The sequence below is a fragment of the Octopus bimaculoides genome, chromosome 24 (assembly GCF_046866305.1).
Source record: "Octopus bimaculoides isolate indiv1 chromosome 24, ASM4686630v1, whole genome shotgun sequence".
Lineage (NCBI taxonomy): Eukaryota > Metazoa > Mollusca > Cephalopoda > Octopoda > Octopodidae > Octopus > Octopus bimaculoides.
Window position 1 is genome coordinate 33,895,121 of NC_142951.1, and position 18,116 is coordinate 33,913,236.

Genomic DNA, 18,116 nt, shown 5'->3' on the forward strand with positions numbered 1-18,116 from the left:
CCCTAATATTTTGTATCACCTTAGAACTGAGGAAAACATGCAAAGATGTCCTGGGCAGGATTTGAACTAAGGCACACACACAGACACACACACATACATACATGCACACACACAACACATACATATTCATGCATCCATGTATGTGTATAAATCTATCTCTACACTCATATTCATTTACGCACACAATTATATATATATATATATACATATACACATATATATATATATATACGCACACACACACATATATACTGTTTAAATGCTACAGACCAACCCACAAACTTTGTTTTGGTGTGGCTTTATTTTAAGTTTTAGTTTTCAAATTTAAAATTTATTAGTATTATTATAATTATTATTTTTCATTTTGCTATTTCCTTGTCATGCTACGTGTCACCGCAGACATTTAGAACGGAAATTTAAAAAAAAAAAAAACTTTAAAAAAAAAACCAAAATTTTTTTTTGTTAAAAAAATCACACGTAGGTATAGGATTTAATGATTTCTGTTCTTCTCTGAGTGTCGACATCGGTGGAAACGGATATCGTCGAAACTGTATGGGAGCCCATTTCTCCGGTACCGCAAAGTTCCTTGATGGATTGCACATGGTATTTCACTTGCTCGACTCCTAACACAACCCCAGCCCGCACACGATTGGCAGCGTAGCTGCTGGACTCTCTTAAAGATTGTACATAATGGCTACCAGTGTCCTTAATTGAATGCATGTACTGGCTGCTTGTATCACGAATGGTTTGAACGTGGCACCGCATCTTCAACATTCTTCTTTCAACTCCGTCCATCAAACGAGCTCTCACTTCATCAAGGGTCTCCCGGATGTTCGTGTCCGGAGACACCTTATCGTAGTAGTCTTCATAATCGGTCACAGGTGTGGTACACTTGAGAGGGGAGGCCCCTGGAGAATGGTCAAGGTATGGTATGGAACCAAATGAAGAAAAATCCGAATTGGTGCAGTTACTGATCTTTTCGATTTCTGTAGAAGAATTGATTTCGACTGGTTGAATTTCTGGATCTTGGTCCGAGACTTTGAAATTCTTTTTGCGCTTGTTTATTACGTGTACGAGGATACGGATCGACCCAAACAAGATCCCCAGCAAAAGGAAAGAAAGGGATGCACCAAGACTGACAACAAGACTCATAGTGTAGACTGACGGAATTAGGGAGTAAACCTTTAAAACTAGTGTTGCTGAATTGTTCCCTAAGGGGTTAATTGCTAAACAACGGAACCGACCACCAAAATAGCCACGTAAATTCTGGATAAATAGCGACCCGTTATTCGATATGTAAATGTCGGAACTGTATTTAGAATCTAAATAAGTGTGCTTCATGAGAAACGGCTGTGATATCGAAGTCAATAGATGCAGATGCATATCATGTGCAAACAGGTCACCCCAGGGTGTTACCCAGACAATGCTGGGTCTGGGAGAACCTGTAGCATTGCAATCTAAGCGGATATTTTGATGACTAACTATAGACATGTTGGCACTCACAAAGTCCAGATGTGGTCCTTCACATAAAACATCAGTGTAATTCAAAAGCAACACCTGGTCCCCTGCTAGTGAAGGCGGAGAATGACATGTAAGGTTCTGAAAATTATAGAAAAGTTCAGGATTGTTGTTATAAGCAACCAAAAACTCTTGCACAACACAAGAACAATCGATCGGGTTCCCTTCCAGTGATACCTGATGCAGATTGCTAAACGACAATAGCAAATCTTCATGGAATGTCTGAAGCAAGTTGTGGCGCAGGTCGACCATTTTTAGAATACTGTTGTTCATGAGTGTGAAAGGCGGTATGTAGGTTAAGTAGTTGTAGGACAAATCCAACATTTCTAAATTTTCTAAAGGTTTGAATATGGAATTTGGTAATACTGGAAGAAAATTATTGTGTAAGTCAAGATATTCCAAATGAACCAAATGAGAAAATACACCTGTCGGCAGTGCTGCTAGCTTATTGTTGCTTAAGTCTAAAGAGACGAGATTGTTTAAAGATAAAAAGGCATCCTGAGATATGTTTGTGATGTTGTTCCTGCTGAGGTTTAGGTATGCTAAACTGGTGAGGCCGTCAAAAGACTCTGAAGAGATGCCAGTCAATTCGTTGAAACTCAAATCGAGATTGAAGACGTTGGCCGGTAAGAGAGACTGAGCTGAAAATTCTTCCAGACGTCCATTAATGGTGATGTTGCGAACATACGGCGGCACATTTTCAAGTTTGTCGATACCAAAGCAAGTCAAAGAAAGGCTGTCATTGCAGTTGCAACCAACTTGGCAGCACGTGACCTCCACCACAGATGTAAAAGCCAACAGGAGAATAATAATAATAATCAACTGGTAAACCGGAGAGACAGCGTGAAGAATCATTTTTTCAGCAATCTGCATCTGACTGAAACAGGAAACAAATACATCGTTAGACAACGAGATTGCAATTAGCAAACACTGACAATTCATTAGATAATTAAAATCAATCGATACTCTTCACACTGATGCTGTCATACAGATTGGTTTCCTTTTCTTACTTCCAAATGTCATTTCCAAACAAGGCTCAGGTATTCAGGGTGTGAAGGAGAAACTCTTTCTTTTTTTTTTTAAGAGGGACAGCAGAACTCCTGACCCTTTACAGGGTCTCAGAGACAGATGGAGAGTGAGGGAGGGGTTCCTAGAAGTGGAGACCTGCTTTGAATGCTTGCAAAAGCGGGGTCACTGGAAGGTATACAAGGTGCCGAGTGGTGGTGTGAAACTGGGTGATGGATTAAGAACTGGGTGATGGGTCAACATCGGGGTGATGGATTAAGAACTGAGTGATGGATCAACATCACCATCCAACTAGGGTCTCTAACAGGATTTGAATTCAGAATGCAAAAAGACAAATTGAATACAAGGTACTTGGTCCTCCATTCTTATAGTTCAATCAACCCATTAGCTTGGATTTATAGCTGTGAGGTAAGGAGCCTGCTTCCCAACTAGATGGTTCTGGGTTCAGTCCCTGTGTGTGGCACCTTGGGCAAATGTCTTCTACTATAGCCTCAAGCTGACCAAAGGCTTGTGAGTGAATTTGGTACAAGGAAACTGAAAGAAGCCCATCGTATATATGTGTGTGTGTGTGTGTGTGTGTGTATCTTTGTGTTTGTGTCCCCCACTACTGCTTGACAACCAGTGTTAGTGTTTTTATGTCCCTGTGACTTAGCAGTTTGGCAAAAGCTGCCAAGAGAATAATTACTAGGCTTTAAAAAAACAAGTACCAAGGTTGATTCATTCGACTAAGAATTTTTCAAGGTGGTGCCCCAGCATGGCCATAGTCTAACGCCTAAAGTAAAAAAAGAACATCAGAAGAACGGAATGCAAAGTGGACTTTGACTGGATTTGAACCCAAACTGATTCTGGTTCATGATTTGAAAAAAAGCATTGCTGCACAATTCACAAGTAGTTTACAAACACAGAGAACCACAAAGAACAAAGCTAATGGCCAAATTAATAGCAACGCCAACATTTACACACATTATAAGCTTGAAAGCCTCTACATAACGTACGTGTGTGTCTATGTGTGTGTGTGTGTGTGTAGAAAGGAGAGAGAGAGAGAACCAAACAGAAGCACCAAGTAGTTAAAGAAGGAGACAATAGCTCAACTAATTACTTTAGGAGTGAGAAGCAGTCAGAGCTCACTCACTTGTGTCAGTCTGTCTTTTATTCTCTCTTTCTTTCTCTCTCTGTCCATCTCAGCTTTTCTCTTTCACAATCACATCCTGACTACTAAACTTCTACCTCCGATAAACACACGTGGTGCTTATCCTTATCCTCATACAACAGCAGTTAAGTACCAACTGCTAAGAGTACCATAAATTCCAGAAAACATATTCAATTTGTTTTAATTATATTTAACTCTGTGTGTGTGTGTGTGTGTGTGTGTGTGTGTGTGTGTGTGTCTGTGTGTTGTAGGCTGAGTCCATGCTTGTTCTAGTTTGACCTTCCAGGGTCAAAAACAGACTACCAAGTCAAGAGCCAGGGTCAATGCTATCAACCCCATCCACCTCAAAACTGATAGCTTTGCACCGAAACCAGAAACCCTTATTATCATCATCTTGTGTTGTCATTTACGTTTGTCATGTCCTTTAAAATATCTTACATATTAGCCCCTGTGGCCAATAAAAGAATGAATTATTAATATTATAAGTTGTAGTAGTGTTGTTATCATTGTAATTCTTTTTATTAATTGCAAAGGCAGCAAAAGCTGGTAGAATCGTTACTGCGGGATTTTGTACACCTTTACATTGTGTTCAAATTCCAAGAGGGCCCTTCATCCTTTTAGGGGTCGATGAAATAAGTACCAGCTGATCACTGGAGTCGATGTAATTCACTTAACCCCTCTCTTGAGATTGAGGGGTTATTATTATTATTAAGGCAGTGAGCTGGCCGAGTTGTTAGCACACCGAGCAGTCTTTATCTTTACATTCTGAGTTCAAATACCACGGAAGTCAACTTTGCCTTTCATCTTTTTTGGGGCCAGTAAAATGAGTCCCAGTTGAGCACGGGGGGGGGGGGGAGGTCAATGTAATTGACTTACCCACGCCCCTAAAATTGTTGGCCTTGTGTCGAAATTTGAAACCATTATTATAATTGTTGTTGTTGGTCTTGTTTGGATTGGGAGAATTGTAAGAACACCAGAAAAAAAAAAAAATTCCATGTGACATTTATCCGAAATCCAGCGGAGGTGACGTTACCATTTATTCATTCTTCCAGGGTCAAAAGAATAAAGTACAAATCAACTAAATGGGACCCATTTAATTAAATATGTTCCTTGTCTCAAAGATTCTGGCTTTGTACCTGAAATCATCATCATCATCATTGCCGTCATTGTTTGATTCTGTTTGACATTGTTTATGCAGCAATGACGGTTTCTGTTGCTAATCGCTAAATTAGCAACAATCAGAACAGATGCCAGAATTAAAAGATATTTGCTGACAATTGTCCAAACCAGAAATCAATATGACGACAGCCAACTATTTTGAGAAACGGACAAAAACTACTGAAACCAAATGAGAAAGAGAAAGAAAAAGGAAAAAAAAAAAAAAAAGCTAAAGAATGCTTGGAATCGGTAGACTTAAAATTTTTTTTTTTTTTTCCCCCTTTTTCTTCTTTCTTTTCTTTTGGTCAGAATATATTACCTGGCATTAATGTTTTCTGTTTTGTTATGGCTTAAGTCCATGGCAGAAGGGTAGCACACATTACCTTTTCCAGGATTTTGAAGACTTGGAAGCGGTGGGGGGGGGGGGTCTGGCCAGAATGTGGGAGTTATTTATACACACTGGTATCTCTCATCTCAGACTGCTTTAAGTGCATATATTAATTTTGGTTTCAAATTTTGGCAACAAGGCCAGCAATTTTAGGGGGAAGTGGTGGTGGGGGTAGTCGATTGCATCCCACCCACCTACCCACCATGCTCAACTGGTATTTCATTTTATTGACCCACTGAAAGAATGAAAAGCAAAGTCAACCTTGGCAGGATTTGAACTCAGAATGTAAAAGCAGAAGAAATGCTGCCAAGCATTTTGTCCAGTGTGCTAATGATTCCGCCAGCTCACCAATAATAATAATAATAATAATAATAATCCTCTTCCAGTTCTATATTTAAGAGATAAAGAATTATGTTCATTATTTACATTTGACGGATACTTGTCCTCATCTTGTTTGTTGTTAACACAACATTTCAGTTGATATACCCACCCAGGTGTCTTCATCAGGTGTCTTGGGGATGAGAACCCAGGTTAGAAATTTCCCCCAAAACACTCGATGAAGGTTGGAGGGTATATCAGCCGAAACGTTGTGTTAACAACAAACAAGATGAGGACAAATATCTGTCAAATGTAAATAATGTAAATAATTCTTTTCACTAGAAGCACAAGGCCTCGAATTTGGGAGAAGGGATTAAGTTGATTACATCGATCCTGGTGCATAGCTGGTACTAATTTTATCGACCACAAAAGGATGAAAGGCAAAGTCGACCTCGGTGGAATTTGAACTCAGAACATAAAGACAGATGAAATACCTCTAAGCTAAGATACAGACTATTCAACGTTATTATATCACTGCCATTAGAAATGATGTTTTAATTACAGATACAGAATATAGACTTATTATTACATCGTTATGACTTGTTTAATTAAAGACACAGAATACACACTTACATTGTTATCGTTATAAATGTTGTTTAATTAAAGATATGGAATGCAAAACATTACATCATTATGACTCTTAATTAAAGACATGGGATATGCAACATCACATCGTTATGACTGCCGCTTGATTAAAAAAAACAGAATAAACAGATTTAAAGGTTAATCCCATGAATACTAAGGCCACCAAAGAAATCTCAATACAGTCACTTGATCTGCTAGAAAAAGCAGCCAAGTTCCAATCGAATCACAGCCTACTGCTTTTTGTTTTTTAAGAAAAAATAAAAAGAAGGACACATTGAATAATAAAGGCGAACAGTCATGGTTGGAATTCTTCTGATCAAAATTAGACCAGGTTTAACCAACTTGCAATCATTTACCATTGTCTGAGAGAGAAACTATGGTTCGACAGGTTAGAGTGGAACCGAAGTTGGTGATGATGGTCAGATGAGGAAACTTTCAAATGTCTTCGCTATGTTATTTCTGAGATCTTTAAATTCTATGACCCACATCTTCTTTAGGGGTGGGCATGGGCACCCCATGTCAATGTCGTCTCCTTCATTGGACACGAAACTCGGCTTGCAAAGCCCTGTTGGGGCAAGCAAAAGCGAAATCGCGATGGCACCTGTGCCCAGCGTCGCCTTCCTGGCACTTGTGCCGGTGGCATGTGTAAAGACATTTGAGCGAGATTGTTGCCAGTGCCGCTGGACTGGCTCCTGTGCAGGTGGCATGTAAAATACACCATTCTGAGCATGGCTGTTGACAGTACCACCTGACTGGCCTTCATGCCGGTGGCACGTAAAAACACCCACTACACTCTCTGAGTGGTTGGCCTTAGGAAGGGCATCCAGCTGTAGAAACTCTGCCAAATCAGATTGGAGCCTGGTGTAGCCATCTGGTTCACCAGTCCTCAGTCAAATCGTCCAACCCATGCTAGCATGGAAAATGGATGTTAAACAATGATGATGATGATTGTAGGGTAAGTATGAGAAGCATGATGTGGCCACTTTGAGCATAAAACAAGTAAAATATATTTTGGCTGAACGTGGCTGGTTTGAATGATAGGGGGTTAAGCACCAGCCCTCCCCATCGCCACTGCCACACTCAACAGGATCTACGACAAGATGGTTAATGCAGTTAAATGGTTAATATGGGTTAATATGGTTAAGCAATTATTAAAAATAATTAACTTACAGGATAAATAATGAGGTTCACTTTTGATGGCTGAAACATCTTCAAACGATGTGGAGAACCTGTACAACAAGAAATAAATGCAGAAATCCAATTAAAAAATCATATTTTATTATATCAACTATTTTTTATTAAAAAATGAGTAAATATTTAACCCTTTTGATAGCAACCCACTTCAAATTGGTCCTAAAATAAAAAAAAAATTCCTGTTTTAATGTGATGTGACATGTAAAAGGCACCCACTACCCTCTCGGAGTGGTTGGTCTCAGGAAGAACATCCATCTGTAGAAACCAAATGCCAAATTAGATTGGTACCTGGTGCAGCTCTCCGACTTAGCAGTTCCAGTCAAACTGTCTGACCGACGCCAGCATGGAAAACGGATGCTTAATGATGATGATATATATATATATATATATATATGTATGTATACACACACACGTGCGCATGCATACGCACACATGAATGTATATGAAATTGTGTGCATGTGTGGCTACATCTATGTCTGTCCGCTACAACTGCTTGACAGCAAGTGTTGGTTCGTTTACATCCTTACAACTTAGCAGTCGAGCGAAAGAAATCAATAGACTACGAACAAGGATTAAAAAAAAAAAAGTAAGTACTGGCATCAATCTGTTTGACGAAAATCTCTCCGAGGCAGTACCCCAGCATGGCCACAGCGGAAGGCAGACAAAGGATAGCTTATCGCAGAGCCAGACAGAAAGCCTTTTCTATATCTCTCTGTCTCTGTTATGAAATATTCTTCTTACCGCCCAGAATGTGCATGTGCATAATGGGTGCACTGTTATGGACGCATACGGCAAGCGCTGTAATATCAGTTATGAAATGACCTTACAGTAAAACATCACCCCCACCACCACAACACACACCACTGCCAACTACCACCCACACATAAAATAAAGATAAACTTACTACTGGCTCAATAAGGCCGAGAGAGAGGGGGGGGAGATGGAAGAGAGAGGGGGGGAAGCTGCTCATCCGATAGGATTACACGACAGAAAATGTTAATAGGACAGTAAATGTCACGACAAAGAAAACAACATTACCGAGCTGATGGGGTGGGTGTGAGGGGTGGAGACAGTGTGGTCATTATCAGCTAGAAATAGCAGCCATATCCCTCCCTCTCTCAGATCATATTCCTTTCTGGCTCAGAAAGAAAACAGAGGTTACATTGGATAATGGTGGTCCTGGTCCTAGAGTGGGGATGGTTATTCCAGTGACGAGGAAGTGAAAACTGTAGTGAAGAAGTGGCTCAAAGAACAGTCAACAAAATTTTACGGAGCAGGGATACATGCACTCATTCGAAGGTGGAACTTTGCTATTGAGAGAAACGGTGACTATGTTGAGAAGTAGAGATGTGATCCACAGAGGACCAGCTTCATTTTGATGTATGATACATGTTCCTGTGTTGGTAATTATACCTGTCCTAAACAAAATGGCATTACTCTTTGACTCACCCTCGTACTTCCAGCACTAGGAAGATTGTTTCATACAAGAAGACTAAACTGCCCCCTTTCTCTTGTGTCAGTGCTTATTTGGGATCATGCCCTGTCACCTTTTCTACAGACATGTGATGCCACATCCCTCCGAGTTTCCAAACACCGAGACCAAGCCACAGACGTGAGGATGACACATGAATCCCAATTTCTACATCTTCCAGTTTCAGAAGCTCAGCTATGTGTCTTGGGTGCTACACTTCCTCTTCGAAATGCCCCAGCATGGCCACAGCCTTAGAGCAGGAACACACAAAAGAATATAAAAAAAAGACAAGACACTATTAAATGGAAAAATTGTCTAAACTCAAAACTTATCTATTTTCTCATGGGAGTGCTCCAGCATGACCACAGACCTCTCTACTAAAACTAAAAGCAACAGACACAGGTATTAGCCCATGGCTCTGGTTTCAATCCTACCATGTGGCACCTGGGGCAAGTGTTTTCTACAATGGTCCTGGGGCTGACCCAATGCCTTGAGAGTGAATTTGGTCAATGGAAACTGTATGGAAGCCCATCTCGTGTGTATAAGTGTAAGTGCAGATTAGTGTTACTGCTTGGCAACTGGTGTTCATTAGTATTCGTTTCCCGTAACTTAGTGGTTTGGCAAAAAGAGACTGACACACAACTGCAAATAAATGAATGTTTCGACTAAAACTGTTCAGAGTGATGCCCCAGCATGGGCACAATCCGATAACTGAAACAAGTAAAAAAAAAAAAGAATAAATAAATAAGTAAATAAAATTGTTATCAGTTCTGTATTGAATATTTGCACTAAAATTATTGATTTCTACTCAAATACTGCATCAATCTATCTATCTCTCTATCTACCATTCCTATCCCTTCTTCTCCTGTGTGTGTGTGTGTGTGTCTATCTCTCTCTCTCTATCTATCTCTACCATTCCTATCACTACTTCTCCTGCATCTCTCTCTCTCTCTCTCTCTATCATTTCTATCCCTTCTTCTCCCGTGTGTGTCTCTCTCTCAATCTACCATTCCTATAGCTACTCTTCCTGCTGTCTGTCTCTCTCTCTCACCCCACTTCCTATCTCTATCATGTCTACACCTACATCTACCCCTCCCCCTCTTTGCTTACCAGTCTCTCTCATCAACCACATGCACTTCCACACATTACCATCTTCCCACCACCACTACCACCACCTCTACCCCATCTCCCTCTGTATTTAATCATTACAAACAACAATGAACAACAACAGCAGCACTAACAACAGCCACGTTTACCAACCGATAACATTAACTAACACTGCACAAGCTAACAAGAAGCTCGTGCGATTGCTTGGCCTGGCAGAAACAGCAGCCAAACGTCCCTCAAATCACACCCTTCCACTGTTAATAGAATAAGAAAAAAAAAAAGAAAAACGAAAACAAAGACAAAATAGAAGACACAGTAGATAATGTAGTCCTAGATAGGCTGTGCCTGAAAAAAAAAAACAGACAGGCTGGTCACATCTGGAATCAGAATGTCTCTTTCGATCAAAAGTCTGGTCTGCCTGATCAAAATAGACCAAGGGTTAAACAACATCTATTTTTGGTCTGAAGCACACATTATCTAACGTAAACCTAGATATACTATGACGGAATAACAGACAGGCTGGTCATATCTGGAATCAGAATGTCTGATCTGCCTGATCAAAATAGACCAAGGGTTAAACAATATCTATTTTTGTTCTGAAGCACACATATTATCTAATGTAAACCTAGATCTACTTGGACAGAATAAAAGGAGGAGGAGGAGGAGGAAAGGTCATGGTTGGCTGGGTCTCTGGCTAGCTGGCTGTGACGTATGCTTCTGATCATAAGTATCTGCTTAATAAACCATTGACCTGAATCACAACAACAACAACAGCTAAAAGTACCAACACTGATGTTGCTTGCTTCATCTTCTGTCTTTTACTTGCTCCAGTCCATGAGACTACGGCCATGCTAGAGCACCGCCTTCAAAGGTTTCATTGGAAAACAAATCGACCCCCAAAGTTTATGCATTCTTGCAGCCTCGTAATTATTCTACTGGTCTCTTTTGCCAAACTGCTAAGTTAAAGACATAAACAAACCAACACCGGTTAAGCAGTAAGTAGAGGACAACGTCCCACACATGCACACATAAATGTATACATGGCAGGCTTCCACATAGTTTCCGTCTATGAAATTCACTAACAGGACATTGGTTGGTCCAAGGTACCACACAGTGGGACTGAACCGGAAACCTGTGACTGCAAAGAAAGCGTCTTAACTGCACAGTCATTGCTAGAAATAGCCACCTAAGTCCCTCAAATTATAACCTACCTCCTTGAAAAAGGGAAGGACACGTCAATCAATGCTTTGCTAGATATGCAAAAAGACAGGATGGTCCTGGTTGGAATGTCTTTGATCATGAGTCTACAGGATCAGGATACCACTGACCTAGGGCTAAACAGCAACAGAAGCCAATGACTTGCTTTGACATCATTGACAACTACCAGCATGAAATATGACCACCACCACCAACAAACACCACTGCCAACAACAACAACTACCACCTCCAACATCACCAACATCATCATCCAATAAACACTCCACCACTTCCGAACATGACCATCACCAAAGACCCAAACTACAACCACACTGCTAACACCACCACCGCCAACAATAATGCCATCATCAACGCCACCACCCTAACCACTAAGGTAACATGGAGCCGACAAGGGGAACAGCTACATGATCGCTCAACCTGCTAGAAAGAGCAGTCAAAATCCTTTCAAATCACACACACACACACACACACAGAAGTACTATCATGAGGGAAGAAGAGAAAAAAGTGCAAAGACACATTGCTTATAATGATTTAGTGATTTGTCCTTTGTCCTTCACACTTCGAACTCCCAAACCCCTGAACACCTTAAAAAAAATTAATTAATCAATTAAAAAAGGGACAGGATAAGAATGTGTGCTTGAATTCTTTTGATTGTAAACAAGGCCTGTTTGTTCAATACCTGACCTGGGGTTAAACAGTAACAAATACCACCGTCGCCACCACCACCAACACCACCTTTAGGTCCAGGTAGTTAGTAACAGCCACCGAGAGAAGTTGCTTTTAACATCATGTCAACACTACTACTAAATATATTGATTGAGATTACCGTTTGCTGTTTGTGCCATTATTTTTATTATTAGTTTGTTTGCTTGTTAATTACATTCTTTTTTTTTTTTATATATCTAATTATTTATAATTTTTTTTTGTTTTTCATCCACTCCATCCCACCCCGTCTCCCTCAACCTTTCGTTTGGACACCACTCTCTGCATTGATGTATTAACCTATATTTAAAGATGTATTAACCTACATCAGATTATACACAAACACATATACATACACCACACAAAAAAACCCATACATAAACATACGTACACACACACACACACACACATATATATATATATATAAATATACATCCATTCGTACACACATAAACATAGGCATTCACACATATATAAGCAGTTTGTCTCCTTTCTAATTTCATTGGACACAGTTTATTAACCTACATCATAGACAATATCTTGTATATAATAGAGTACACACACACACAAACCCAGGTAGTATAACCTTAACTTATATATAATATTCAATCAGTGAGAGTGCACAACAGCAGAACTGGTAGTCAGTGCTATGACTATGTGAATTGAACAAACGATAAGAATGAGCCTCAAATATACCACAAAGAAAATAAGGAGTGAGGAAGTCGACCAAGCTGAAACACAGACCCTTTTACGTGACATTCCGAGTTCAAATCCAGACAAGGTTAATTACATTTTTTATCCATTGAAGGTTGATAAATAAAGGACCAGTTCAATTATAAGGGATTGCTTCTTCTTCCTCTCCGTTTCTTATTCCGTGTAGAAGCCTGAAGAGCAATGGTTTCCACCAAGTTTGAAACAGCACCAAAGCATTACCATTTTTCCTTCCTTCCTTATTTGTCTTAGCGTCATCATTAAACATGTCAGACCAAATGCTTAGTGGCATTTCTTCCGACTCTTTACATTCTGAATTCAAATCCCACCACGGTTAACTTTGCCCTTCATCTTTTTTGGGGTTGATAAAAATGAAGTACCAGTCAAGAACTGGGGTCCATGTAACCAACATGTTCTGCTAACGATTCTGCCAGCTCACAGCCTGATGTTGTTGTACAGGGTGGTGTGAAAGTCTGGTTACCCCCAACCAAAAAGTAATGAGAACAATAGAAGAACAAGGGATGCGGTAATCCAAAGCAAGAACTGGATTTAGTTTATTCCCTTCCATTGATGCTGTCACACATCGAAAAGGTCTGTATGAACACCATCATTTTCGTGGCCCAAAATGATGCAACGCCATGTCCTGTGTGGTATTTTCCAAAGTTGTGCTTTGGTGATTGTTGCAAAGGCTCTCTGAATGGCGTCCTTCAACTGATGGGTCTTCTGGTATCGTTCTTGTGAAACTCTCTCCTTGAAAATACCCTACAGACCCACGGAACGTTATCGTAAGATGTGATGTCCGGACTTTTGGGTGGCCAATCAAAAGGTGATGGAAGTTGATGCAATCCTCACCCTCTTTTACTTGTTTCAGTCATTTGACTGTGGCCATGCTGGAGCACCGCCTTTAGTCGAGCAAATCGACCCCAGGACTTATTCTTTGGAAGCCTAGTACTTATTCTATAGGTCTCTTTTGCCGAACCGCTAAGTTATGGGGACGGAAGCACACCAGCATCGGTTGTCAAGCGATGTTGCGGGGACAAACACAGACACACAAACATATATATATAAACCTATATACGACGAGCTTCATTCAGTTTCCGTCTACCAAATCCACTCACAAGGCTTTGGTTGGCCCGAGGCTATAGTAGACGACACTTGCTCAAGGTGCCTCGCAGTGGGACTGAACGCGGAACGATGTGGTTGGAAAGCAAGCTACTTACCACACAGCCACTCCTGCGCCTATCCATCTATCCTGAAAAACTTCACTTAGGTATTCACGGACAGTGAGAGCAGAGTGGGGTGGGGCATATCTTATATTACTAGAACAAAAAATAATGATAATAACAACAACAATAAACAATGTGTAGAGGGGTGACAAGACTTTCGGACCACCCTGTAGAAAAGAACAAAAACAAACCAGTTACTGTGGCTATAGCTTCACCAAGAGACAAAACGAAAGAAAAAAAAGAATTCTGACACCGTATTACAAATGGTTTTTAAGCAAAGTTAACGATCTTTGTGTGTTTCTGAATGACTGACTTGCATTTTCCGTAATCAAAAAGGTGTAAAAAAAAAAAAAAAAAAAAAAAAAAAAAAAGACATCAATTAACCAGAATGCCCATTCAGTTTCCACAGTAATTAGGAAAGATCTGCAGATAATTACAATTAACAGACTTAATTCACATGAAATTTGGCACAAACAGATGCAAGGAACACAGCATTTGGGGGGACATGACACTCTCGTTGAGAATAATATTGATTTCTTTGACACAAGGCCATAAGTTTTGATGGCGTTTTCTTTTTTTTTTTTGTTTCTAAGGAAAGTGTATTAAGTGCCATTGTTGCTGCTATCACGCACACACACACATACACAGGAACCGCATCCAAGAAACGGTCACTTTTGGCTGGTTCTCAAAGACTCACAAAACCAACCATGATGCTACAATCTTATGCTGTTGTTTGCTGCTCTGCTCTCACTCTCCTCCTCCCCCTCTCCCTCCTACCACCACTATTACTATGATACCTTTTCTTTGTCTTCTCCAACCTAGCAATTTGCTTCATCAACTCCCATCCAAGCCTACTTGATACAGATGCATAAACAGACATACATTCACATGTACATACACACACACACACACACACACACATATACACACCTATACGAGACGGCCAGTCACTATGCAGTCAACCAGCCTGCTAGAAATAGCAGTCAAGTCACTCTCAGATCATACCATAAAATGTGTTTAGCAAAAAATAAAAAAATAAAGGCATCGAATAATGGTATCCTCAGTACATTGTAAAAGGAGGGGGTGGTCATGCCTGGAACTTATTTTATCCCCCACCCCATGATGATGATGATGATTGGTAGTGGTGATGATGGTGGTGGTGGTGGTGATGCTACAAAATGAAAGGAAAATGGCAATGCTTGCAAAAACTTTGGTCCCAGGAATTTTGGTGATGTAATGAAAAAAATACACTGCTAGGTAAAAAAATTTTTTTATGGTCTGGCACTAATGAGTTTCAGCCAACCCCATTATCTTAATTATCTGAAGAATAAATGAACTCACTGATGGGTATTGAACCGTGTGCCTTTTTGCTTACTGGGCAAAACAACATGCAACCAGTTTTCTGCCACATCAACTTGGTGAGAGAAGCCTAAGCAAAGAAGAAGAAAAAGAAGGAAGGAAGGAAGGAAGGAAAAGGAAGGAAAGGAGGGAAGGAAGGAAAGGAAAAAGGAAAGAAGGAAAAAAGAAGGAAGGAAAGAAAGAAAGAAAAAGAGCAACAGGAGACCAAGAGGGGAGAAAACAAGAAATAAAAAAAAGAGCTGAATATCAAGTCTTTTACTGAGTAAGACATCAGAGAGAGAGAGAGGGGGGGACTGAGATGAGATAGAGAGAGAAAAATAAGGCTGAAAGAATTGGTAAGCAGACAAGAAGAAGAGGTAAGAAGAGGCTACAGATTACTACTACTACTGTTCTGCTGGTAGGTATAAAAAGCACCATGTTCCAAACCTTTTCACCTGTAATTAGATTTTTTTTTTTTTAATTCTTTCAAAAGGATCAACCAACAAACAAGCCAGCCAGAAAACCATCCCTTCTTCCCACCCTACAAAACAACAAAACGCCCCTCCCCCACGTCTTCCACCTCCACCTATCTCCATCCATCACCCCCCCCCCCACCAAATCCTGACTCAACTGAAGAAAGGGAACACATTCAAGGGTTTCCCATTCATACATCAATGACAATACACACACATACACACACAATCTATTCAGGACTGGAATTTACATAGCAGTGACTATATATATATATATATATATATATATATATATATATATTTATATATACTTTATTTAAAAGCAGCAGAAATATAACAAAAGACTGTTACTCTGAGTTTCACGTTCCCGTTCATCGGACAGTTTTACCCTAACCCTAACCCATTTCGAACAAAACTATCCGATGAACGGGAACGTGAAACTCAGAGTAACAGTCTTTTGTTATATTTCTGCTGCTTTTAAATAAAGCATATTACTCTACCTTTGGTATTTGAGTACTCTTTTTCCCACCTTGTTGCACATTTCATGTGCTTACTCCGGTATATATATATATATATATATATATATATATATATATATATATACACACACACACACACTATAGCAGTGACTATACACATACATACACTTACACACATACATACCGCAAGTGCGCGTGTGTGTGTATATACATATATATATATATATATGTATTATATACCCTTTGAGAGGAACTGTGTAATCTAGAAAAGAGAGCAAGGCAGTCCTCATTGCTTATCATCACCATTCCGCTAAGACCAGACTGTGTTACATTTCATCACACCTGACCAAAATCCTTCCTTCCTTCCTTCCTTCCTTTCTGGCTCCAGTTGTTTTGCTTGGCAAACTGACATTTATTTGTCAGCACTTTTTTTCCTCCAGATAAAAAAACTTTATTCTACTTTTTATTTATTTATTTTAGTCCTAAGGTAGCTGACCTTCATGAATCACACACACTCAGCCCGCTGTCACACACACACACACACACTTTTCCCTTTTGAACAATGACTCATTTCTACCTCCCCGCCTCTCTCTCTCTCTCCCTATTTCTATTCTATTCTCCCACTATCCCCCCCCCCGCTCTCTATCTCACACTTTCTTTGTCACTATCTTCTCTCCCTCTCTATTTTTAATCCCTTCTCTCTCTTGTTATATATATTTTATATATTTATTCATTTTCCCTTTTTTGGTTTTTCAATTCAAATTCTTTCCAATTCTGACACCCCCCCCTTTCTTTCTCTCTCCCTCTCTTTTCCTGACTCCCTCCCTCCTATATTCCTCACTCCCCCCCCTGCGCTTCTATGATAGATGTGTCACTGTGATGGTGCTTGGTGCTAAGCCACAGCCAACAATGGAAGATCTAAGAGTTCATGTGACCTGCTAGAAATAGCACCCAAATCTCTCTCAAATCACAACCTACTGGCTTCATAAAGAAAGAAGGAGCACATACATTGCATGGTCTATATACACAAAATCAGACAGGACAGTCATGACAGGAATGTCTTTGATCATGGTCTGTTCAAGCAAGGCTGACCTGGGGTTAAACAACAGCTAATTTTCCATTCTATTAGATCAGTAACTGTGTCACTTTGAAAACTATATATTTCGAACAAGAACAGTTATGCTTTTGTGCTGAGTGGGGATGCTGAACTCCCTTTTTCGAAAATATAAGGACACAGATGGTGTGCCGTATAGCCAGCTGGAGACCAATGTTTCCTGGGGCTAAATAGCAGTAATATTCGTCCTAACCAGGACTGCCACATTATGTTGGCAAATAATCTTTACTCTAGAGTATTGTTACTGAATGTCTTTCATTGAAAGATTTACAAATAGCAATTTTATATATATATATATATATATATATATATATATATATATATATATAGAGAGAGAGAGAGAGAGAGAGAGAGAGAGAGAGAGAGAGAAAGAGAAAGAGAGTGTGTGACAAAGCTGGCCCTTTAAAATAGGGGTACAGCTTATTTTTTGCCAGCTGAGTGAACTGGAGCAGTGTGAGACACACACACACACACACACTCTCTCTCTCTACAAGAGGCATAGCTGTGTGGTAAGAAGCTTGCTTCCCAACCATATGGTTCCAGGTTCAATCCCACTGCACGGCACCTTGGGTAAGTGTCTTCTATAGCTTCAGGCTGACCAAAGCATGGTGAGTGGATTTGTTAGAAGGAAACTGGAAGAAGCCTGCCGTGTGTGTGTGTGTGTGTGTGTGTGTGTATATGTGTATAGGAAGCCTCTATATGGTCATTCGAGATGCTAAAAAGAGCAACTAAAACTCCCAACAAACAAGCCTTAAAATTATAAAATAAGGAAGAACACATTCGACACTGCATTCCTGGAGGTTGCTGCGGCTGAATAAAAGTCTGGGTAGATGGTCACGGTTGGAATGCCCTTGATTTGATGGAAATCGGGCTGAATAGG

The 18,116-nt window shown here is 40.0% G+C and overlaps 1 protein-coding gene across 1 annotated transcript in view; it reads right to left on the reverse strand.

Annotated features, from left to right (window-relative positions):
* Window positions 1–282: 282 nt before the first annotated feature.
* LOC106870280 (uncharacterized) overlaps window positions 283–18,116 on the reverse strand; it is a 34,164-nt gene continuing 16,330 nt past the window's right edge. The window contains exons 3-4 of the mRNA XM_089340756.1: window positions 7,374–7,432; window positions 283–2,395 (exon numbers count right to left, since the gene is read on the reverse strand). Coding sequence (XP_089196882.1) covers window positions 472–2,391 — 1,920 coding nt within the window. The 5' untranslated portion in view covers window positions 2,392–2,395; window positions 7,374–7,432 and the 3' untranslated portion in view covers window positions 283–471. The remainder of the gene's footprint in view (window positions 2,396–7,373; window positions 7,433–18,116) is intronic.